Genomic DNA, 24,410 nt, shown 5'->3' on the forward strand with positions numbered 1-24,410 from the left:
CCCTCAGGGACACACCCTCACTGCACCTGTCAATCATATCATCACCTGGTCAGAGGCATAGCCATCTGCTGCACATATTCCTGCTCATCCTCAGGTTTGCCAATCAATTAGATCACTCCTCAATATAAACTCAGTGTGCATCTTTGTTATGCACAGCCTAAAACTATCCTAGGTTTGTGTGTTACCTGTATATCCTGAAGGCTCCAGGTAGGTCAGACAGACTCAGCACGTCATCTGACTCCTGAGTCTCCTCCCATAGCAAACCTAGCTCCGCCTCCCTCTCCTCACGCTCCCATGGCAACAGTGCCTTCCAGGCAACCAGCCCTGTAATATCATAAACATGATGATATGTACTGAGTATACAAATGTGGTGTGTGTGTGTGTGTCTCTCACCATGGTGTTCCTGCAACATCTCTGTGAAGAGTATGTGTGTGACGGCATCATACTTCACTCCTACCAGTAGGAGTAGCTCTGACAGAGAGAGACACCCCAATGCCTGACTTCTCACCCCTGACCCCCGACCACCACTTAAAGACGGCAGGGCTCCACACACACCCTCCTGCACCAGTCTGGGGACAGACACACACACACATAAATGAGAGGGGGGGCAGACAGATAAGGGGAGAGAAATAGAGAGTCTTACAAACTAACAGCTTACCTGGCCCAGCGCTGTCTAACTGCTCTCCTCAGTCTCCACCCACACACTCCTCCCTCTTTTCTCTCCTTTCCCTTTTCTTTCTCTGTGGGTATGTTCTGTGTGTCTCTGTCATACTGCGCTTGACTGGTGGTGTGGTACAGGTCTTGGTTGAGGTGTATGGTGTGCGTGTCTCTTGTATGTGTGTCTGTGGTGTGTGTGTGTGTGTCTGTGTGGTACAGGTCTCTGAGTTTTCCTGTGTTGAGCAACTGAAGGTCCCAGTAGATCTGTAGAATCAGGCAGGGTTCAGAAACAAACCTCATTCAAAGTTTTTTAAGCTCAAACATTAAGAATTTGAATTATATTTGAACACAGGTGTAATACACAGACACACACATACACACAGAGCTGTGATAGCTACTATACCTCGTCTCTCCTTTCTCTCTCACTTTCCATCTCAAGGAGAACTTCTAAAACCTTTCCATCACTGCAGGACCAACTCTCATCATCCCCTGCAACCTAAGTGAGGCAGGGGAAGATGTTTAAACAATACACCTTGGCAATAGTAACACACAGCCTGTCAAACCTATATCATTATTGTCTGGGTACCAGTCATTTTCGCTAACATTCCACTCCTTTCCGCTGGTCACATACTGGTTGAATCAATGTTGTTTCCATGTAATTTCAACGAAATGACAATTAACTAACGTAGAAAAGATGTTGTTTTGACGGTCTGTGCCCAGTGGGTTGTCACTTCTTTAATTTGCCAAAGACAGGAGTGGCAAGGAGTGGAATGTAATAGCTGAACAGAGACGTCAACCAGACTAATTGAATTTAGAGAGGAGAAACAGAAAGAATGTTTGTGTGTACTCCTAACTTCATTATAGCTGTGTGTTTGTTTGTGTGTACTTCTAACTTCATTATAGCTGTGTGTTTGTTTGTGTGTACTTCTAACTTCATTATAGCTGTGTGTTTGTTTGTGTGTACTCCTAACTTCATTATAGCTGTGTGTTTGTCTGTGTGTACTTCTAACTTCATTATAGCTGTGTGTTTGTCTGTGTGTCACCTTCTTTATAGCTGTGTGTTTGTTTGTGTGTACTTCTAACTTCATTATAGCTGTGTGTTTGTCTGTGTGTGTCACCTTCTTTATAGCTGTGTGTGCATCCTCTATGCCGGTGTGTAGATGGAACACCTTGTGGAACAGAACACACACTTCCTGAGGAGAAAGCTGTCCTCCAAGAGAACGACCTAAAGACTGGTACAGACCAGCCACATACTGCTTCATCACACCCTGGAGAGATCACACACACAGTACACCTCACACATTACACAAACACAATACTAATAAGACAGTACTGAAGAAAATAAATATTATCAGCCAGCCATAGTGTCTTACCTGCTCCATGTTTACGCTGTAGACTGATGAATTATACACACTATCGCCATTATTACGCCAGTCGCCCCGACAACAGTCGGATTAGGTTACCAGGCAACAATACCGAAAGTTGTCTGCCAGCCTAAGTCAGACAGGTGACACCTGACCATGTTACTGGTCTCACCTAGGAGCAATTAGTTCCCCTGGCCTGTATAAAGTATTCAAACACGCACAGAAACCACACATTGAACAGTCATCTTTATTTGTTGTGAAATGGCAGAGGGAATGTGACCAATATTGCCAGTCTGTGTCCGGAATAACACATGTTACATACACATTAAGTAACGAAGAAAAATCATGTGTTCAATTCCCAGTGGATACAACAGGGTTTCTACAGTAAAAGCTCCTGGGATGTAGTGGAGTAACAACATGTTATTAACAGTGTTTATCCACCTTTTTATTTTCCCACTACATCCCTGCAGAGCATCATAGTGTACCAGCAGCCCTATCAAATCAAATAGCAGATGTTATTGTGTGTGTAGCGAAATGCTTGTTTCTAGCTCCAACAGTGCAGTAATATCTAACAAGTAATATCTAACAATTTCACAACAATACACACAGTACACACAAATCTAATTAAAGGAATGTAATTAAGAATATATAAATATATAGACCAGCAATGTCAGAGCGGCATAGAATAAGAAACTCTAGAATATAATAGAATACAGTATATACTGTACATATGAGATGAGTAATGCAAAATATGTAATAAAGAAAGAAAGAAATTGTGACTAGTGTTCTTAAAGTGGCCAGTGATTTCAAGTCTATGTACTGTAAATAGGCAGCAGCCTCTAACGTGCTTGTGTTGGCTATTTAACAGTCTAATGGCCTTGAAATATAAGCTGTTTTTTAGTCTCTCGGTCCCAGCTTTGATGCACCTGTACTGACCTCGCCTTCTGGAATATAACGGGGTGAACAGGCAGTGGCTCGGGTGGCTGTTGTCCTTGATTATCTTTTTGGCCTTCCTGTGACATCAGGTGCTGTAGGTGTCCTGGTGGGCAGGTAGTTTGCCCCCGGTGATGCGTTGGGCAGAACAAACCACCCTCTGGAGAGCCCTGTGGTTGCTGGTGGTGCAGTTGCCATACCAGGCGGTGATACAGCCCGACAGGATGCTCTCATCTCTCTTATCTGGCACCACACTCCCAGAGCTCTCACCGACCGACCGACCGACCGACCCACCGACCCACCCACCCACCGACCCACCCACCCTGTAGTGACTTCTCAGCTGACCCCCACTCCCCTTTTTTATAACAAGCCGCCATGCCGGTTTAGCCCACTATGGCACATTCGTTATCATTTCCTTGTAACTATCTGCTGTTTGTTTATGCATTTCTGTGAATTACTTATTTAGTAAATAAATGATTTATGACAATTGATGTATGGATGACTCATAGTGAATCCTGGGTTCGTGCAGATAACCAACAATTTACGACGTTTGGAATGAGACTAATAATAAGAATAATTCGTTAATCAGAAGACTATTGATCAGATAAGAAAATATCTGAAAAGTTATATTAGGAAAATTATAACTTGGTAATCTGAATATTTTCCTTGGTGCCCCGACTTCCTAGTTAATTACAGTTACATGATTAATCAGTTTAATCGCGTAATACTAATTACAGAGAATCTTTTGATAAAAACTAAAAGTCTTCATTTAATGATAGTAAAGACACGATAGGCCACAGGTGTGACCTTTATACGACCCCGGAACACCTCCCTCCAAGTGGGACTGCCCACTCCACAACACCTGAGGGGGGAGGGGAGTTCAGACATGTAAGAGTGAACACGGTAAGTGTTAAGACAGCTAAGAGTAAATAGATACAGTAGTTCCAGTACCTTTATTCCTATAATGTTGAGTAGGATGGCATTTGTCCGGCGCTCCAGGTAGATGTATGGTTCCTTGAGGAATGGCATGGTGATTACCTGGAATAAAAAAAACACCTCGCCTCGGATTGGCTCTTACCTCTAATTACACACACTCTGATTGGCATGCGGCCATCGATGGTCCTTTAGTGGGAATCCCCGAACGCTACACAGGTGGCTGGCCGTGAAATGCAGTGGGGACAACACACACCTGGGATCACAGCGGAAGTCTTGTCCTGTCACACACAAGTGAAACGGAACACTGAGAGACCAGATGGAACACTAAAAGACCAGACAGAAGACAGAGAGACCAGATGGAATATTGAGAGACCAGACGGAACACTGAGAGACCAGACGGAACACTAAAAGACCAGACAGACGACAGAGAGAACAGATGGAATATTGAGAGACCAGTCGGAACACTGAACAGTGGTCAAGGTACCTTGCACTGGCAGGTGAAGCAGGGTTCATCAGAGTTGCTGTGCAGTTACTGAGGGGCTATACACACATGCACGTTACTGGAAGCCTTAAAGTGAGAGAGAGTGTATGTGTACTGATATACTACCTATGTAGGTGTGTGTGTACTGAGGTACAGTAGGTGTGTAAACTGGGGGATCTGTGTGTGCGTGACTGTATGTTCCGTCAACAAATAATCAGATCTATCCAGAAACAGAGTACTCCTTTGTCTTTCTTTTCCTAGATAGTCACCCATAAAAGTGTCCTGAGTGAGATTTTTTTGAGGGATTTTCTATCACCTCAGTTGAACACCTGATTCCCTTTTTGTTCAACCTGGGCTGATGCAGGTTTGGGTATACTTTCTTTCCATTGTACAAACAGGTATTAAACACTGTATTAAGCACTGAATAACGTGTGTGCATTTTGTGTGTGTGACCGTGTGTGTGTGCTACTTGGCAAGTACACCATCTCACCATCACATGCTAGGCAGCACTCGCTCTGTATTGGGTAAGGACAGCTGACAGCAAGGCAGCGTTTCCTCGCACAGAGGACTGAACCCATCGTGACACGCATACACTTCACACGGGTTGGACACATCATCCCAAGATTCCCCGTTGGCCCACACCCAACCCCCATATGGACAGCCTGAAACACTCAGAGATGTAGGATCTTCATTTGATCATCCTGTTGCAGGAAAACAAATTAAGTCACACAATCAAAATCTTGACACACAGGTCCATGTATGCACGCATGTAAATAAACAGGTGCACACACATTTGAGGTTTAAAAATGGTTCTGAAGTTTGCAATTCCCACTTAGAAATGTCATACTTGATTTTCCCTTACGAAAAATGTATCAACCTCTACATAAATGTCCATCAATTATAATCCATATAATAATTCACATTTCCTGTTGCTGTAGGATTATTTTCCTGCTGTAGTAAAATGACTCAAATTAAGATCCGACATCTGTAGGCCTTTGGGAGAGTCACACATACCTTCAGCTACAGTAGGATGTCAATTTTATTGACATGGTTACATAGGCATGGACACTATATAGTGCCTTCGGAAAGTATTCAGACCCCTTTCCTTTTTCCACAATTTGTTACATTACAGCCTTATTCTAAAATGCATTAGATAAAAACATTTCCTCAGAGATCTACACACAATACCCCATAATGACAAAGCAAAAACAGGTTTTTAGAATTAATTAATTATTTTTAATTAAAAATTTAAAACAGAAATACCTTATTTACATAGGTATTCAGACCCTTTGCTATGAGAGTCGAAATTGAGCTCAGATGCATCCTGTTTCTATTGTTCATACTTGAGTTGTTTCTACAACTTGATTGGAGTCCACCTGTGGTAAATTCAATTGATTGGACATGATTTTGGAAAGGCACACACCTGCCTATATACAGTGGGGCAAAACAAGTATTTAGTCAGCCACCAATTGTGCAAGTTCTCCTACTTAAAAAGATGAGAGAGGCCTGTAATTTTCATCATAGGTACACTTCAACTATGACAGACAAAATGAGAAAAAAAATCCAGAAAATCACATTGTAGGATTTTTAATGAATTTATATGCAAGTTATGGTGGAAAATAAGTATTTGGTCACCTACAAACAAGCAAGATTTCTGGCTCTCACAGACCTGTAACTTCTTCTTTAAGAGGCTCCTCTGTCCTCCACTCGTTACCTGTATTAATGGCACCTGTTTGAACTTGTTATCAGTATAAAAGACACCTGTCCACAACCTCAAACAGTCACACTCCAAACTCCACTATGGCCAAGACCAAAGAGCTGTCAAAGGACACCAGAAACAAAATTGTAGACCTGCACCAGGCTGGGAAGACTGAATCTGCAATAGGTAAGCAGCTTGTTTGAAGAAATCAACTGTGGGAGCAATTATTAGGAAATGGAAGACATACAAGACCACTGATAATCTCCCTCGATCTGGGGCTCCACGCAAGATCTCACCCCGTGGGGTCAAAATGATCACAAGAACGGTGAGCAAAAATCCCAGAACCAAACGGTGGGGGGACCTAGTGAATGACCTGCAGAGAGCTGGGATCAAAGTAACAAAGCCTACCATCAGTAACACACTACGCCACCAGGGACTCAAATCCTGCAGTGCCAGACGTGTCCCCCTGCTTAAGCCAGTACATGTATAGGCCCGTCTGAAGTTTGCTAGAGAGCATTTGGATGATCCAGAAGAAGATTGGGAGAATGTCATATGGTCAGATGAAACGAAAATATAACTTTTTGGTAAAAACTCAACTCGTCGTGTTTGGAGGACAAAGAATGCTGAGTTGCATCCAAAGAACACCATACCTACTGAGAAGCATGAGGGTGGAAACATCATGCTTTGGGGCTGTTTTTCTGCAAAGGGACCAGGATGACTGATCCGTGTAAAGGAAAGAATGAATGGGGCCATGTATTGTGAGATTTTGAGTGAAAACCTCCTTCCATCAGCAAGGGCATTGAAGATGAAACGTGGCTTGGTCTTTCAGCATGACAATGATCCCAAACACACCACCCGGGTTCCTCATTAAATGTTTAACTCCTCGTACCTGCTTCTCATCTCCAGCGTCGGGCCTTACTCTCAGACCATGAGAAACAAGATTCTCTAGTCAGGATCGAGGCAAAGATGAACAAAGCAAAGTACACAGAGATCCTTGATGAAAACCTTCTCCAGAGCGCTCAGGACCTCAGACTGGGGTGAAGGTTTACCTTCCAATAGAATATAAAACCTAAGCACACAGCCAAGACAATGCATGAGTGGCTTCAGGATAAGTGTCGTTGTCGTTGAGTGGCCCAGCAAGAGCCCGGACTTGAACATCTCTGGAGAGACCTGAAAATAGCTATGCAGCAACTCTCCCTATCCAACCTGACAGAGCTTGAGAGGATCTGCTGAGAATTGTGTGCTGTACATATGCGTTTGTATGCCTGAGAGGGGTGTGGTGCAGTGAAGCCAGGGGCATTCTGAGCCGTGTCAGTTGACCCTCCCTGACACACACACCCCCCTCACACACACTCACCGGGCAGGGGAACACCTCGTCATCCTCAAGAGTTTCAAGTTCCTTGGTGTCCACATCACCAATGAATTATCATGGTCCAATCACACCAAGACAGTCATGAAGAGGGCATGGCAACACCTTTTCTCCCTAAGGAGACTGAAAAGATTTGTCATGGGTCCCCAGATCCTCAAAAAGTTATACAGCTGCACCATCGAGAGCATCCTGACCGGTCGCATCACCGCCTGGTATGGCAACAGCTTGGTATCTGAACGTAAGGCGCTACAGAGGGTACTGCATATGGCCCAGTACATCTCAGGGGCCAAGCATCCTGCCATCCAGGACCTATATACTAGGCAGTGTCAAAGGAATGCCCCAAATATTGTTAAAGACTCCAGTCATCCAAGTCATACTGTTCTCTATGCTACTGCACGGCAAGTGGACTAGAAGGCTCCTTAACAGCTTCTACTCCCAAGCCATAAGACTGCTGAACAATTAATCACATGGCCACCTGGACTATTTACATTGACACCCCCCTTGTATGTTGACTCCATATTGACGTTGAGGTTTTAATTTTTGGCGGTCTTTTCTTAGCGGATGTACAATTGTCGCAAATTGAATTATGGGGAGTTTCAGGCCCCGGAGTGAACATAATTGTACACTCACAAACTCGACTAAAAAACGAGGTCTGAGGAGCTTATGTTGCAAATTTCCCTTGCTTGGCTCATCATTTGGACCGCCATCCAAGATGATGAAGGGGATTCCCCCAAGAGCATAAGGCGAGGGTTAGTGGACGAGGATGTGTCTTTTATGAGTTTGAACCGCAGCCATGGTGAAGAGAAACATATCACATGACACCTTTTAAGCCTATAGGAGAAAGAGAAACATCAAATGACACCTCAACCAATAAGATATCACAGTCTGACATCAGAATTAGTTCATCCATGTTTCTCAAACGTCAAATTTCAAAGTGTTTCAGGAAAGGTTTAGGAATGAACTCTCAATGGTTAAGGTAAGGGTTAAGGTTTGGGATAGGCTCAGATTTTTTTGGGAAAAAATAACTTTCTATCAGTAGATTCGAATGTGCAATCTTTAGCACCAGAGGCAGATGCTTACATTTAAGAGATAAATGGGCAACACTGCAACAGAGTTCAATCTTTAACAGTTTCAAAATGGTTATTTTAACCCCGGTACAGTGGGACTCATATCTTCACTGAAATTAGTGTACACTTGACACCTTTAAAGTTAAATGTACACCCTTGATTTAGCTGTGCAGACACAAAGGTCCTGTTATCAGTTGTACCCCGCGAAGGGGCCAGCATCTGATCTACCTGAAAGCTGTGAGTCTACCTGACCAACCAGGCAGTCACAACCACATACTAGACAAGACCTCCATGAGCCAACTAGCTTTAAGCCGGTCTTCAGCTCTGATGTGGGTCTGCCCACAAAATGAGGTGGAAACTGAGCTGCACTTCCTAACCTCCTGCCAAATGTATGACGATACTAGGGACACATATTTCTCTCAGATTACACAGACCCACAAACAATTCGAAAACAAATCCAATGTTGATAAAGTCCCATATCTATTAGATGAACTATCACAGTGTGCCATCACAGAAGCAAGATTTGTGACCTGTTGCCACAAGAAAAGGGCAACCAGTGAAGAACAAACACCATTGTGAATACAACCTATATGCATGTTTATTTATTTTCCCTTTTGTACTTTAACTATTTGCACATCGTTACAACACTGTGCATAGCCTTAATATGACATTTGAAAGGTCTCTATCCCTTTGAAACTTGTTTACTGTTAAATTCTTATTGTTTATTTCACTTTGTTTATTATCTATTTTACTTGTTTTGGCAATGTAAACATACAGTACGTTTCCCATGCCAATAAAGTCCTTTGAACTGAATTGAGAGAGAGAGAAATAGAAAGAGGCTTTACTCTCTGCCTCTCTCTCTCTGGGTCTGGTGTGTGTGTGTGTGTGTGTGTGTGTGTGTGTGTGTGTGTAGAGAAGTGGGGCATGGGTGTCATGCTTAAAATCCTATGTTTGATTGGTAATCCTTTGTCAAGCCTGATTAGCGAAGAGCATGTTCTCTCTAAAGCTTGAACATCTGACGCACTCGCACACTGGCTCAAACAACACCCTTATAAGACGTGTGTCCCTTGCCTCCACTGTGACTAGATCATCAATAGGCTTAATCAGCCACATCTTTATATCCACACCACAACCCGGACCTGTAATGCCTGATGGAAACCATATTCAACCACCAGGGATCCCAGAGGTGTGTGTGGAGGAAGTCAAAAGGGACAGTCAGGTGAGATTTGACTCCTGTCTTTAACCTCCATGCTGTTCTAGTATGATCTTTCTAGGCACCTCGATTGGCTAGTGCTCTCGAAGTATTTTGTTTGTTTATCGGACTGTCACCAGGTAAATCCCTCCCCCTGAGCCGACAGTTATCCTCAGGAAATGCCTTTTAAGCTGCTGTCTGTCTGGTGTGTGAGAGAGAGTTCAAGTACTGTGTGTGTTTGCGTCCGTGTTTCTTTCTGTACGTTTGGCGGTGTCTGCTTGTGTATCTGTGCTTATGTTTCTTAGTGTGTGCTTATTGCTGTGAGGACACGCTCCCTGGGTCAGCTTGGAAGGCTGTGTATGTATATGTGTTCCTACAGTCCGTCCAGCAGATATGTTGTATTCTCTAGGCATTAAGAACATAACCCACAGATGATCTAACAGCGAAAGGTCAGTCAGCACAAGTAAAGGTGGTGTGTATATGTGTGTGGGGGGAGGGGCTTGTATTATTATCCTTGTGGATACCGGAAAACCCCAAAAGTCCCCACAAGGATAGTAAAGCAAGGAATATGATTTATGTGTGCGTGCTTGCGTGTGTCTGTGTGTGTGCAGGGTAATACTTTTGAGTTAATCAAAATCAAATCAAATTTGTTTTGGCACATGCACCGAATTCAACAGGTGTAGAGTAGACCTTACCGTGAAATGGTTACTTACGAGCCCTTAAACAACAATGCAGTTCAAGAAATATAGTTAATAAAATATTTACTAAATAAAATAAAGTAAAACATGTAAATAAAAAGTAACACAATCAAATGAGATACAGGGGGTACCGGTACAGGTTAGTCGAGGTAATTTGTACATGTAGGTAGGGGTAAAGTGACTATGCATAGAGTGTGCGTGTGTGTGTGTGTGTGCGTGATTTCAAATGTACTCATGGATGCTTTATTTGTTGGAATTGAGATGGAATGGAGTGATCCTAAACCCTGACAGGAACCAGAACTAGGCCCCATGGAAGGATATTTGTTGGCAGCACAGCCAAAAGACATAATTCATTATTTAGACTCCAGGAATGGATATGTGTCTTTAAATACTATACAGATCTGACAATGTTGTTTATCCTGACCTGATTTGTCACCTTACGTGACTCTCAATCACTTACCAGGCAATAACACATTCACATCTAGAAGGTACTGCTGTGTCAGTAGAGAGAGGGAGGGTTATAGGAAGGGTGAAGGGTGGTTGTCTGTCTCAGAGTCAAGCAGGGGAGGGGTTCAGGGAGGACTGAGGTGGGGAGAGCAGGGGTTAGAGGTGAGGTGGTTTGTCAGACAGGGAAAGCTGAACAAAATCCCACTTACTTGTGTGTGTGTCTGTGTTGTATATGCGTGCATGCAAGTGTGTTTAAGTGTGTTAAAGTCCTGACCCTTAGAGCTTATCTCCATCCAACTAAACATTAATTACAGCTTCAGTAAAGACCTTAACTTGATCAGTTAAGCAGGACCAGGAATTACAATGTGCCCAATGCTAACATTAGCCACTGAATAAAGTGTAATGTGAAAAGGTGAGGGATACTGATGGCACAAGCCCACAGTCAATCAAGCAATGTCAACACAGAAAGCTAGATAGTTAGCCTAGCATCGTTTAGTCACAGTGACCACCATGATAGAACAGACAGCAAGCTAGCCATAGTTAACCAAGCATTCTTCAGTGACAGCCTTGTCAATACAGACAGCTGGCTAGCCATAGTTAGCTTAGCTTTGCCCAGTGGCCACTGTATCAGTTAACTGTAGCTTTCCTAGCACTGCTCAATGACAGCTTGCCTATGTAAATACAGACATATAGCTTGCCATAGTTAGCCTAGCATCACTCACTTAAGTTACACCAATGACAATAAAGACAGTGTCAACACAGCTGTCTAGTCATAGTTAGCTTAGCATTGCTCAGTGACAGACATGTTAATACTGCTAGCTAGCCACAGATAGTCTAGCATTGATCAGTGGCAAAACTATTTGATGTTCAACAACAAAATGGCTCTTATGTTACCACACTTATCGTTCTCTGTTCCAGGCCAGGGGTTGTGGTGTGAGAGGCTGGGACTAGGCCGGGAGCATGGAGCTGTGCTAAGGAAGGTTCTAGATCCAAGGCTAGGGGCTGTGATTAAGACCTGGTGTTGGATTGAGGCTGTAATGATGCAGCCACAGAGGCCTTGTCTGTCCAGGTGGAGGGTCCTGCTCTGGTCCACACTACTCCTCCTCAGTCCCCTCAGAGTCACAGGTAAGACCCATCACCACAACTGTATTATTTTCTTACCCTGACTGTCTCATAGAAAAAGAAAAAACACAAGTAGGGAGGGAGGACAGTTTTCTGTTGAATTGTGTGTGTGTGTTTGTGAACAAGGAGAACTATTGAACGAGACCCTGTTGGACTGTCAGTGTTCCACATCGTAACTAAAGATGCGTTCCAGAGGTTTTGTGTATACTTTTTAGCTATTAGTACTGAAAGTAGCACCCACAAGCCAAAACGGGTCCCGAATATTGTGCACATTTTGTACAACACCATTCATTTCGTATGATATGTTAAAAATGTCAATTCGTGCAATATGTTACGAATTTGTAAGTACTTTAATTTAGACAGAGTTTCCAATGAAGCTGTGTGTAAAAGTGAGCTGTTTTGGTTCGGGCAGGGCATCCCTATACAATTGTAGAAGATGGCTTGCCTTGGGAGGCCGGGAGTGGTGACCAAACTGTGAGACGAGAAAATTGTAAGTAGTTGTAGTGTACCGATATATATTTATGGCAAATACACCCATCACCACGTTTCCATAAGCTTCTTCCTTCCCTGCTGAAGAAAAACTGAAAATACACACACATGCGCACACAGGCCCTAGGGGCCCAAGGCAATGAGTAATTTTTTCCCTCGTCAATCTACACACAATACGCCAAAGCAAAAGGACAAAGCAAAAACAGGTTTACATTTTTTTCTTCACATTTATTAAAAATAAAAAACAGAAATGATTTACATAGGAATTCAGATACTTTGCTATGAGAGTCGAAATTGAGCTCATGTGCATCCTGTTTCCATTGATCATCCTTGAGATGTTTTGTAACGCTCGTCGTCGTAAGGAAGAGTGGACCAAAGCGCAGCATGGAAAGTGTTCATGATCTTTATTGTCAAGAATCACTCAAACAAAAATAACGAATACAAAAACGAAAGCGAAAAGTTCCGTCAGGCACAGATACTGAATGGAAAACAACACCCCACAAAACCCAAATGGAAAATTACAACTTATATATGATCCCCAATCAGAGACAACGATAGACAGCTGCCTCTGATTGGGAGCCACACTAGGCAAAAACAACAAAGAAATAGACAACATAGAATGCCCACCCCAAATCACACCCTGACCTAACCAAATAGAGAAATAAAGCGGCTCTCTAAGGTCAGGGCCCAACAACATTTCTTCAACTTCATTGGAGTCCACCCGTGGTAAATTTAAATTGATTAGAAAGGCACACACCTGTCTATATAAGTTCCCACAGTTGACAGAGTATGTCAGAGCAAAAACCAAGCCATGAGGTCAAAGGAATTGTCTGTAAAACTATGAGACAGGATTGTGTCGAGGCACAGATCTGGGGAAGGGTACTAAAAAATGAACACAGTGGCCTCCTTCATTTCTAAATGGAAGAAGTTTGGAACCACAAAGACTCTTCCAAGAGCTGGCCGCCCGGCCAAACTGAGCAGTCGGGGTAGAAGGGCCTTGGTCAGAGAAGTGACCAAGAACCCGATGGTCACTCTGACAGAGCTCCAGAGTTCCTCTGTGGAGATGGGAGAACATTTCAGAAGGACAACCATCTCTGCCGCACTCCAACAATCAGGCCTTTATGGTAGAGTGGCCAGACGGAAGCCACTCTTCAATAAAAGGCACATGACTGCCTGCTTGGAGTTTGCCAAAAGGCACTTAAACGAATCTCAGACAATGAGAAGCAAGATTCTCTAGTCTGATGAAACCAAGATTGAACCAAGCATCATGTCTGGAGGAAACCTGGCACCATTCCTACGGTGAAGCACGGTGGTCGCAGCATCATGTTGTGGGATGTTTTTCGGCGGTAGGGACTGGGAGACTAGTCAGGATCGGGGGTAACATGAACGAAGCAAAGTACAGAGAGATCCTTGATGAAAACCTGCTCCAGCGCGCTCAAGACCTCAGACTGGGGAGAAGGTTCACCTTCCTACAGGACAACGACCCTAAGCACACTGCCAAGACAACGCTTGGGGAGTCTCTGAATTTCATTGAGCGGCCCAGCCAGAGCCCGGAATTAAATAGCTGTGATATTTCAGCATTTATTATTTCATAAATTAATATATATTTGCTAAATCTGTTTTTGCTTTGTCCTAATGGAGTATTGTGTGTCGTTTTTCTAGGGAAAAAAACAGGTGAATCAATTTTAGAATACGGATGATGGCTGTAAATGTGGAAAAGGTCAAGGGGTCTGAATACTTTCCGAAGGCACTGTACATGTGTGTGTATGCCTATTGGTTTTCAAATAAACTTTCTTTCATTGTCTAGCAGCCAAAGGCATTAACCTAGTCATATTAGCAACCAATGATAGTTGTTGCATCTCCCCTCTTTCAACATTTCTAAAGATATTTTTATCTCTGTACATGAAACCTCTTGCATGAGCTGTGCGCATTTTAGAACAGTGTTTTGCAGCCAATTGCATTTTGGAACATTTGCGAGTGTGCCTACCACTGTGGACATATTGCTGCGCTTAAAATGTGAAGAAATTATAGTTTATCAACATTTTAAGCTAAACATTCTGATCTGTTCCATCAGCCTTATTAATTGATACGCTGTATACCTCCACTACACCACACTACTTTGATAAGCATTGTGAGTAACCGCAATACCCACAAAAAAAGTGGGTATACCCTCCACTCCACATCTGCTGGTCAGACCAGCTTGACCAGCATGGACCAGCTTGAAATTTACAAGCAGTCTGTGTTGTTTTTTTCAGCAGGGTTGGCACACCTTCTTGTAGGCTGTTCTGTTATTGCTTTGCCAGAATTCATGTATTTATTGATTAAATCCATTAGCTTAAATAACCTTTAAATATCTACCGAAAAGGTGTTTGTTGTCAGCAGAAATTGTGCTTCCTGCGTGGCTTATATCCCAAAGGCTCAGCACGTTGTATGTTTGGCTACTGTGCTAATCATAGACTTGTCTGACTGGCAGGGAACCCATGTCTGCAGGGCCAGGATGTGTTTTCCACGGTTAGAGAGAACAGCATGATGGGAGAACTTATCATTGAGCTTAACACAGAGCTGACAGCCAATGATGTTGTCTGGAGCCTAACTGGGGAGGATGCTGATTGGTTCTTCCTGGAAGGGCGGAGCATCAGACTCAAGGCCCCATTGGACACAGTTCTGGACCGGGAGGTAATCTTAAAAATGTTATTGCAATTTTGTCACAATGATGACAGGATTTGGTCTTGGTTTGGAACATGACTCAAACAACAACACACAGCAGGGTCAAATGCTGATTCAGGTTGACCTTTATTATCATGAATCTTGCCCTGGAGGTAGAACTGAGTGATTTCTGACAGATAGGCCAGCTTCAACGTCAAAATTGACTAAATTGTTAAAATTTATGAAAACAAAAAGTAGCTTTTTGGTCTTAATTTAAGGTTAGGGTTAAGCATTAGGATTAGCAGTGTGGTTAAGGTTAGAGTTAAAATTAGCAGGACCAGATTAAAAAATCATAGGTGGTAGTTTCCATTTAAATCAGGACTGACAGCCATTGTTAGTGTACCCATGACTGTACCTATGAGTGTAACAGTCATATTGCCAGGGTAATAGGTTCCAAAACCCTTCTATGGATTCTATGTCTATTTGACCACAATGCAACAAGCTGTATATCTGACGTGCATGCTGCCCAAATTGTGGCCTTCCCGACTGTAGGCATAATGGTAACTGACGAAATAAAGGAAACACTTGAGTAAATGAAGAATACGAAGATTACGTTATGGTGTGGGGTGCATTTTCCTTGCATGGTTTAGATCCACTTGTAGAATCGATGTCAAGGAGCAGTAAAGCTGTTCTAGCAGCTAGTGGTGGCCTAACACCCTTTTAAGCATCTTATGTTGGTGTTTCCTTTATTTTTCCTGTATGTTTTTCTGATAAAACTTAATCCACAGTTTTTTTTTTTTTTTAGAAACTATTGATCCTCTGTGGCAAAATGATGTTGTCTGGTGGATTTTGAACATTGAGAGCAGGCTCCTATGGTTGGAATAACCATTTTTGTGTGTATTTGTGTGTGTGTGTTTCAGGTTCAGGGCCCAGTCCTGATGGCAGCGTTGACCTGCTTTGAGGAGGACATTGTGCAGGTAGAGACTATTCATTTCTGGAAATATATTTGTCCCTTGTACCACAGTGATTTTATTATGGATCCCAAACTTCTAAATGTGTGTGTGTGTTTCAGAGTGAGTACAGGATCATGGTGGAGATTCTGAATGAGAATGATAACACTCCTGAGTTTGTGGAGAGCACCATTCAGCCTCGCAGCATCAGTGAGGTAAGTAGACTACACATGTAAGCGCACACACACACACACACACACACACACACACACACACACACACACACACACACACACACACACACACACACACACACACACACACACACACACACACACACACACACACTGAAACAGACTATTGCGTGCTGTCTAGCTGGCTGAGGTGAATACAGTGGTGTTTAGAGTCCAGGCCACAGATGCAGATGATGACACCATCATGTACTCCATCGACCAGACCTCGGTACAGTATTAATAACGTTTTATACATAAATATACACCAGGTCTCCTTACTGTATCAATAATGTTGTGCATTTAAATGAGTGTGTACAGTATTTGTGGGTGGTCTCTGTTCCAGCCTGATGCTGCATACTTCAGAGTGGATCTCCCTAACAGTGGAGAGGTGATACTGGCCAAGCCTCTGGACTACGAGACCAAAACACAACTAGAGATTACCATATCCGCTTTGGTATACTAATAGACCTACTGCTACTGAAAGAGTTTGGCTGCTCCTACAATCTGCGTGATATATTTTGTGAATAATGCACACCAATCAGATTGCATGACTGGAACTGTTCCACCAACCAGCCTGTTTCAGTCTGATACGGTCTGTGTGTGTGTGTGTGTGTGTGTGTGTATGTGTCTATTTATGTATGTGTAGGAGATTAACACTGCAGAGAAGTTCAACACCAGTGCCATCCTGATCGTGAATATCTTGGACAGAGACGACCATTACCCACATTTCCTGCCGTGCACGCCCATCTCCAACGACCAATCAAATCGTGTCTGCACCAATCCCATCTACATGGTTAACATCACAGAAGGCGAACAGGTTAGTGACCAGGGTTAGGGTGGTAGGTGTTGGTGGTAGGTGTCGGTGGTTAGCGGTTAGGGACTGATGTATTGTGTTAATGTTGTCTGTTATAGGACATTCTTCTGGACTTCTCTCCCGGGCCAATCAATGCTGTGGATGGAGACAGAGGCCTCAGCACACCTCTCAGCTACAGCATCCTGTCAGGTAACACACACACACACATCGTTTAACTTTACAATGAAATGCAGAATAATATTAGGAGCTGATAACATAGATAGCTACATGTTGTCAGGGGCTGATAGCGGGCATTTCGTGATGGATGAGCTGACAGGGGAGGTGCGTGTGACAAGTGGAGTAGAGAACAGACTACAGACACCCACACTACACCTCCAAGTCATGGTGAGACACACACACACTTATGCAGACTTACACTCAGTGGACAGTTTATAAGGTACACCACCCCGCTCACAAAAATGGTTTGCAGATAGTGAGTCACGTGGCTATGGCTTGCTATATAAAGCAGCAGACAGGCATCGAGGCATTCAGGTACTGTTTGATTGAACATTAGAATGGGCAAAACGAGTGACCCAAGCGACTTTGAGGGTGGTATGATCATCGGTTCCAGGCGCACCGGATCCAGTATCTCAGAAACGGCCGGCCTCCTGGGCTTTTCACGCATGACAGTGTCTAGGGTTTACCAAGAATTGTGCGGCAAACAAAAAACATCCAGTATCCAGTTAGTGGTAGTCCTGTGGGTGAAAACAGCTCGTTGATGAGAGGTCGAAGGAGAATGGCAAGAAGCATTCAAGCTAACAAGTGGGCCACAAACAGGCAAATAACAGCGCAGTAAAACAGTGGTGAACAGTCCGACCCGGTACTTCATGGGTCTACCTAATAAACTGTCCACTGAGTGTATAAACGAGTATGGAGACTGAACAAAACCATTATTAATGGAACATTTCTCCCCCTCCTCAGGCATACCAGAGGAATGACCCTAGGAAGTACTCAGTTGCCACAGTGGTGGTCCGTGTTGTTGCTGTCAACCACTTTCCTCCTCAGTTCAGTTGGCCTGAATACCGTGGCTTTGTCATCGAAGGCGACAGCCCTGCCTCACTGGTCAACACTTACGGCAACACTGTGCTGCTGATACAGACACAGGACAGGGACTTCTCTGATGTATGCACACACGCACACACACATACACACAGCTATACATGCATAATATAATATTCTGTAACTTCAATTCTCTCTTCTCTCAATCGGTAGGGCATCAATCCCAATATGCACTACTCCCTGAGGTCCTCGTCCAATCACACACAGTTCTACCACATCACACAGGAGGGGCTTCTGATTGCCAGAACCAATCAGCTATGGCCATCACAGACACACAGTCTGAAGGTGGGCTTTGATTGGACAGAAGAGTAGTACCAGAGAACAACCTAATTACTCTCTATTGAGGATGGACAAGCTGCATTGGTGAAGCTGATGTTGATGACGATGATATCCTGCAGGTAGTGGCTGTGGATTTGGAGTCAGGTGAAATGGACACGGCTCTCATAAAGGTGGAGGTGCTGTTTGAAGGACAAACAGGTAACACACACACATAATGGGAATCTGTGTGGTCATACTTGCTCTGCAGTTCATCATCAGTGTCTGTATGTACAAAACATGACATAGACTGACCAGTTGTATCCAGGTGAAGGCTATGACCTGTTATTGATGTCACTTGTTAAATCCACTTCAATCAGTGTAGATGAAGGGGACTTCTACAGGATTACACACCCCTGTGGGATGGTTGAGCTAACATAGGCTAATGCGATTAGCATGAGGTTGTAAGAAACAAGAACATTTCCCAGGACATAGACATATCTGATGTTGGCAGAAAACAAGAATTTAAGTTAACAAGAATTTAAGTTAACAAGAATTTAAGTTAACAAGAATTCTTGTTAATCTAACTTCACTGTCCAATTTACAGTAGCTATTACAGTGAAATAATACCGTGCTATTGTTTGAGGAGAGTGCACAATTATGAACTTGAAAATGTATTAATAAACCAATTAGGCACATTTGGGCAGTCTTGATACAACATTTGAACAGAAATGCAATGCTTCATTGGATCAGTCTAAAACGTTGCACATACACTTCTGCCATCTAGTGGCCAAAATCTAAATTGCACCTGAGCTGGAGTAATACAATTTGGCCTTTCTCTTTGATTTCAAAGATGATGGTGCAAAAAAAATACAAAACAACGCATGTTTTTTTCTTTGTATTATCTTTTACCAGATCTAATGTGTTATATTCTCCAACATTCATTTCACATTTTCACAAACTTCAAAGAGTTTCCTTTGAAATGGTATCAAGAATATGCATATCCTTGCTTCAGGTCCTGAGCTACAGGCAGTTAGATTCGGGTATGTAATTTTAGGCGAAAATTGAAATAAAGGGTTCTATCCTTAGAAGGATTTTTAAGCCTTTAGACAATTGAGACATGGATTGTGTATGTGTGCCATTCTGAGGGTGAACTGACAAGACTAAATATTTCAGTGCTTTTGAACGGGGTATGGCATTAGGTGCCAGGCGCACCAGTTTGAGTGTGTCAAGAACTGCAGCTCTGCTGGGTTTTTCACGCTCAACAGTTTCCTGTGTGTATCAAGAATGGTCCACCACCCAAAGGACATCCAGCCAACTTGACACAGCTGTGGGAAGCATTGGAGTCAACATGGGCCAGCATCCCTGTGGAATGCTTTCAATACCTTGTAAAGTCCATGCCCAGACTAATTGAGTCTGTTCTGAAGGAAAAAGGGTGTGCAACTCAATATTAGTAATGTTTTCTAAGGTTTTGTACGTTCAGTGTATGATAAACAGAGTAGCAGCAGCGTATATGACTATATGTGAGTGGGTGTGCCTGTGTCTAGAGTCAGTATAAATGGTGTTCCTAATGTTTTGTACACTTTTGTACAGTCCCTCAGGGCCAATTGGGGGATGGGCTTCTTCCTGGTAGCTGTGCAGTGGGCAAGGCTATGGGTATGGTCATCCTGGGGCTGACTCTGTTAGGCTGCACTCTGTATGCACTGCAGCAAGTACTCCAGACATACAGAGGACTGAAGGACCCAGAGGACAGGGGCTGTATAGCCCAGGGGAAGCACCCCAACGTGGTGAGATACACTGACACCTCACTCTGACCCCTAACCTTTTAACTTTTAAGCTCTAACATTTACACATTCTGGTCCTGTGCTCTGACCTGTGTGTCTCTCTGTCTCCTCTCCCCTGCTGGTTTAGAGATTACAATGCTTCCAACTGGTGAGTCTCTCCTCCTCTCAGCCCCTGTGTGTGTGTGTGTGTGTGTGTGTGTGTGTGTGTGTGTGTGTGTGTGTGTGTGTGTGTGTGTGTGTGTGTGTGTGTGTGTGTGTGTGTGTGTGTGTGTGTGTCTCTGTCTGTCTGTCTGTCTGTCTGTCTGTCTGTCTGTCTGTCTGTCTGTCTGTCTGTCTGTCTGTCTGTCTGTCTGTCTGTCTGTCTGTCTGTCTGTCATTCATTGATTGTTTGATTGTTTGATTGATTGATTGCATAGTGTAGCCATCTTGTTGTGTGTGTGTTTTTTCTCCCCAGGTGAGTCACAGTAGTCCCATGCCAGTACTGGATGAGGTGAAATTTAAAAAAGAGGGTCTGAGCAGCTCCACCTCCAAGCTACTGGGCAGTCAGAGCATCTACAGTCCTGCAGACTTCAACTCTTCTCCACTCAATGCTTTACCTATAGCTATACCCTCAATGACCTACATCCAGCCTATACTACCCAGCACCACTCCTACAGACCCCAGTCATTGCCCTGCTTCACCCAACTCCTCCCATACACCTGCTACAACCACCACACCTGAACTACTCACAACATCCACTCAACCCTTGGACAACTCTAGCTTTAACACACCCACACTCCCCACACCTACCCCGAATCTGATGGATGAACCTTTATCTACAGACAGATTTTCACATACACACCCCTTCCCTATTGCAGAAGAGGTAGGTACACCCACTCAGGTAGAAGAGACTCCTAAAGACACCCACCCACCTACCTCACCTACCCAACAGCAGGTACACACACCTTTACCGCCTCCCATTCCTATCAACTCACCCCCCCATGCCACCCCACCTCCTACCTCAATTACCACACCTCTCCCTCTTTCACCTGCTGCAGACCCAATACACACTCCAGAGTGTACAGGAGATACTCACACACCTTTACTTACTCCACCCTGTCCAGAGCAGGACAGCGTTGGGACACCCCCACCTAAACCCACTACAGGGCAGGCACACATACCTGTACTGACCACGCCCACCCCAGAGCAGGTAGGACCACCGGGGTACCCTGAGAAGTGCAAACTCTCCACACACACCCCTGAGACAGCCTCCATTGGGGATGATGACTGCTTCCTGGAGGATGAGGAGGCCATCAGGACCAGTGATGATGATGAGGATGAAGAGCTGGTGAGACTCTGTTTTCAAGTACAGCCCACATTCCTGATAACAGACTATGACAATGACATCACTACTGAGATCCCCCCCAGCAGTGGAGAGGACGAGGCGACTGAGAATGGCGAAGGAGTGGAGAGAGCGATGGAATTGATGGAGGGAGACAAGGGAGGGGTCGAGAGAGGCAGTGATTATATGGAAGGAAAGGGGGGTCATTTGGAGAGCGAAGCAGAGAGCTTGAAGCAGGGGAGTCAATCATCTCAACCCTGTAATACCGAGCAGGAAGTATCAGTGGGCCAATCAAAGGAGAGATAGACAGTAACCCAGCAACACTCTCTAACTAAAAGTATCTTTGGTGAGTTGCTGAGGCCAATGATGTCGGAACGCTCTGAAACACGCCCATATAAACACACACAGAAACACACACACATACAGTACACTGATGACATCAGAACATCCTAGACTTGCCTCAACCAAGTGTAAATTAAACACAACACAACAGGCCATGTGTCTGAGATATAGGCTACACTTCACTTGTAACATAGGCCTATGACTTGAGTCTGTTGTGTTGCTGTGTTGTTGTTCTTATTGTGTTGAATGGACTCCTGCACACTGTGTGTAGGCCTACTTACAAATAAATATGTATCGTGCATCTGTTTATTGTCAACCCCTATAACCATTCTTATTTAGTTAGAACTAAAACACCTCTGTGATTCTTGATGAAAAAAAACAGCACAGACCAGCATACATTTCAAGCTGTTCCATGCTAGACCATGCTGGTCTATACTGGTCAGTGCTTGTTGGATCTTGGTCAAGCTGGTATGACCAGCATGATCCAGCTGGTCAAGCTGGTCTGACCTGGTTGGTCTGGTCTAGTTGGTTCTGCTGGGCAACCAGCCTTCGTTGTGTTTTCGCTGGTGACCACTTTGTTGTATTTTCGCTGGTGACCAGATTTTGTTGTGTTTTTTTTGCTGGTGACCAGGCATCACTGTGTATTGGACACTGGTGACAAGCATAAACTAAAGTCACATCAAGTCACATTATGATGGCTTACAAAGTGATGTTTAATTCCTATTGGAATCCATCCAGAGTGGATTCCCACAATCCCACAATGAGAATGACTACAAGGGTTAGAAAGATGAACAAATCAGACCACACTCTTGGAAAAAAGTGTGCTATCTAGAAGCTTAATTAAAGGGTTTGTTGGCTATCCCTATAGGAGAACCCTTTGAAGAACCCTTTTGCGTTGTATGTAGAACCCTTTCTACAGAGGGTTCTACATGGAACCCAAAAGGGTTATCCTATGAGGACAGCCAAAGAACCCTTTTGGAACCCTTTTTTCTAAGAGAGTACCTAAACCAGGGGTTCTCAAACTTGCGAAAAATCATCAGGGACCCCCTCATAATCTCAACACAACTCGAGTTAAATAAAAATAGCAAACATGGCTGGACGGACTGATTTTGCTCCAGTACTGCTCTGGGCTTGCTCTGCCCAGCATTTTTCATTTCCTTCATCACTGTTATTTTAATTGGGCCTATTCTGTTATTTAGCCTACCCACCACTAATGCACAGAGATGTTGATAGTCGACCAAGAAATAGGTCACACAGCCTGCAGAAGCCCCAGAGACGTTTGATTTCTATATAGACTATTGTTAAAGAAAAGAGGAGTCTATCAACTGTAAAATGTGAGCACAACAGAGACAGTTACAACTGAAGAATCTGATCATCAATAGATTAGAGAAAAAGCCTTTTTTTAACACAGCTGCAGCATATCAGGTAGGTCCGTGTTTAATAGCCTACCACGTTGTTGAAATGTTGAATCTTTTTAGGATGGCCTACCAAATTATATTTTTAACCACTTAAAAGTAAGGTCCACCCATTATTCAATGTCATCTAAAATTTGAATAGGTATCCGTCAATACAGGGTGTCTCCTATCCAGCCGTACCATACAGTCTTTGGTATGACTTAGTACCATATATGGGCAGCCATAAAGCCATAAAAGTGAAAGTCATACCCATGAGTCCATCTCAAGATAGCCTAGAGAAGAGGGGGGGTCAAATTAATCATTAGGTTCTTACGAACAAAAGTAGCCTATTGTCAATGTTCTCCACCCAGTGACAACATCTTTGCGCACAAAAAGTGTTAGACTGTGAAGCAGGTGAAATTAAAGATGGATAGTCAGGGCCAGCAGCAGGACAAATCAGTTGGACCTTTTATTTCCATAGGTGGGCACTGTTGCTAGCGAACTTGGAACATTGTATCAACTAGCCAATTCCGGGCCCTCAGAGTTTCTTGTGCCAGTAAGCTTGGGACAGACAGCTGTTTTTTTAGGACATTTACACTGGATACAGTGGGGCAAAAAAGTATTTAGTCAGCCACCAATTGTGCAAGTTCTCCCACTTAAAAAGATGAGAGAGGCCTGTAATTTTCATCATAGGTACGTCACTGCTCTAGAGGAGATCTGCATGGAGGAATGGGCCAAAATACCAGCAACAGTGTGTGAAAACCTTGTGAAGACTTACAGAAAACGTTTGACCTCTGTCACTGCCAACAAAGGGTATATAACAAAGTATTGAGATAAACTTTTGTTATTGACCAAATACTTATTTTCCACCATAATTTGCAAATAAATTCATTAAGAATCCTACAATGTGATTTTCTGGATTTTTTTTTCTTCATTTTGTCTGTCATAGTTGAAGTGTACCTGTGATGAAAATTACCTGATTTCTTCTCAGGTTTTTGCCTGCCATATGAGTTCTGTTATACTCACAGATATCATTCAAACAGTTTTAGAAACTTCAGAGTGTTTTCTATCCAATACTAATAATAATATGCACATATTAGTAACTGGGACTGAGGAGCA

At 43.5% G+C, this 24,410-nt stretch overlaps 1 protein-coding gene across 2 annotated transcripts; it reads left to right on the plus strand.

Moving 5' to 3' along the window:
* Positions 1-9,532: 9,532 nt before the first annotated feature.
* Positions 9,533-24,192, plus strand: LOC116373984 (cadherin-related family member 5-like). Of its 2 annotated transcripts, none has more exons than XM_031822868.1 (17): positions 9,533-9,725; positions 11,762-11,968; positions 12,378-12,455; positions 14,928-15,130; positions 16,021-16,077; positions 16,173-16,265; positions 16,426-16,512; positions 16,627-16,737; positions 16,930-17,100; positions 17,196-17,286; positions 17,375-17,481; positions 18,058-18,258; positions 18,349-18,480; positions 18,594-18,672; positions 20,044-20,237; positions 20,362-20,382; positions 20,689-24,192. In XM_031822868.1, the coding sequence occupies exons 2-17, from the start codon at positions 11,881-11,883 to the stop codon at positions 21,859-21,861; spliced, it is 2,886 nt and encodes a 961-aa protein (XP_031678728.1). In that variant the 5' UTR covers positions 9,533-9,725; positions 11,762-11,880; the 3' UTR covers positions 21,862-24,192. The 2 variants fall into 2 exon arrangements, with proteins under 2 accessions (XP_031678728.1, XP_031678727.1); XM_031822867.1 differs by lacking the exon at positions 9,533-9,725 and adding an exon at positions 9,920-10,147.
* Positions 24,193-24,410: the final 218 nt, after the last annotated feature.

The sequence above is a fragment of the Oncorhynchus kisutch genome, linkage group LG4 (genome assembly GCF_002021735.2).
Source record: "Oncorhynchus kisutch isolate 150728-3 linkage group LG4, Okis_V2, whole genome shotgun sequence".
In the NCBI taxonomy this organism is placed as follows: Eukaryota; Metazoa; Chordata; class Actinopteri; order Salmoniformes; family Salmonidae; genus Oncorhynchus; species Oncorhynchus kisutch.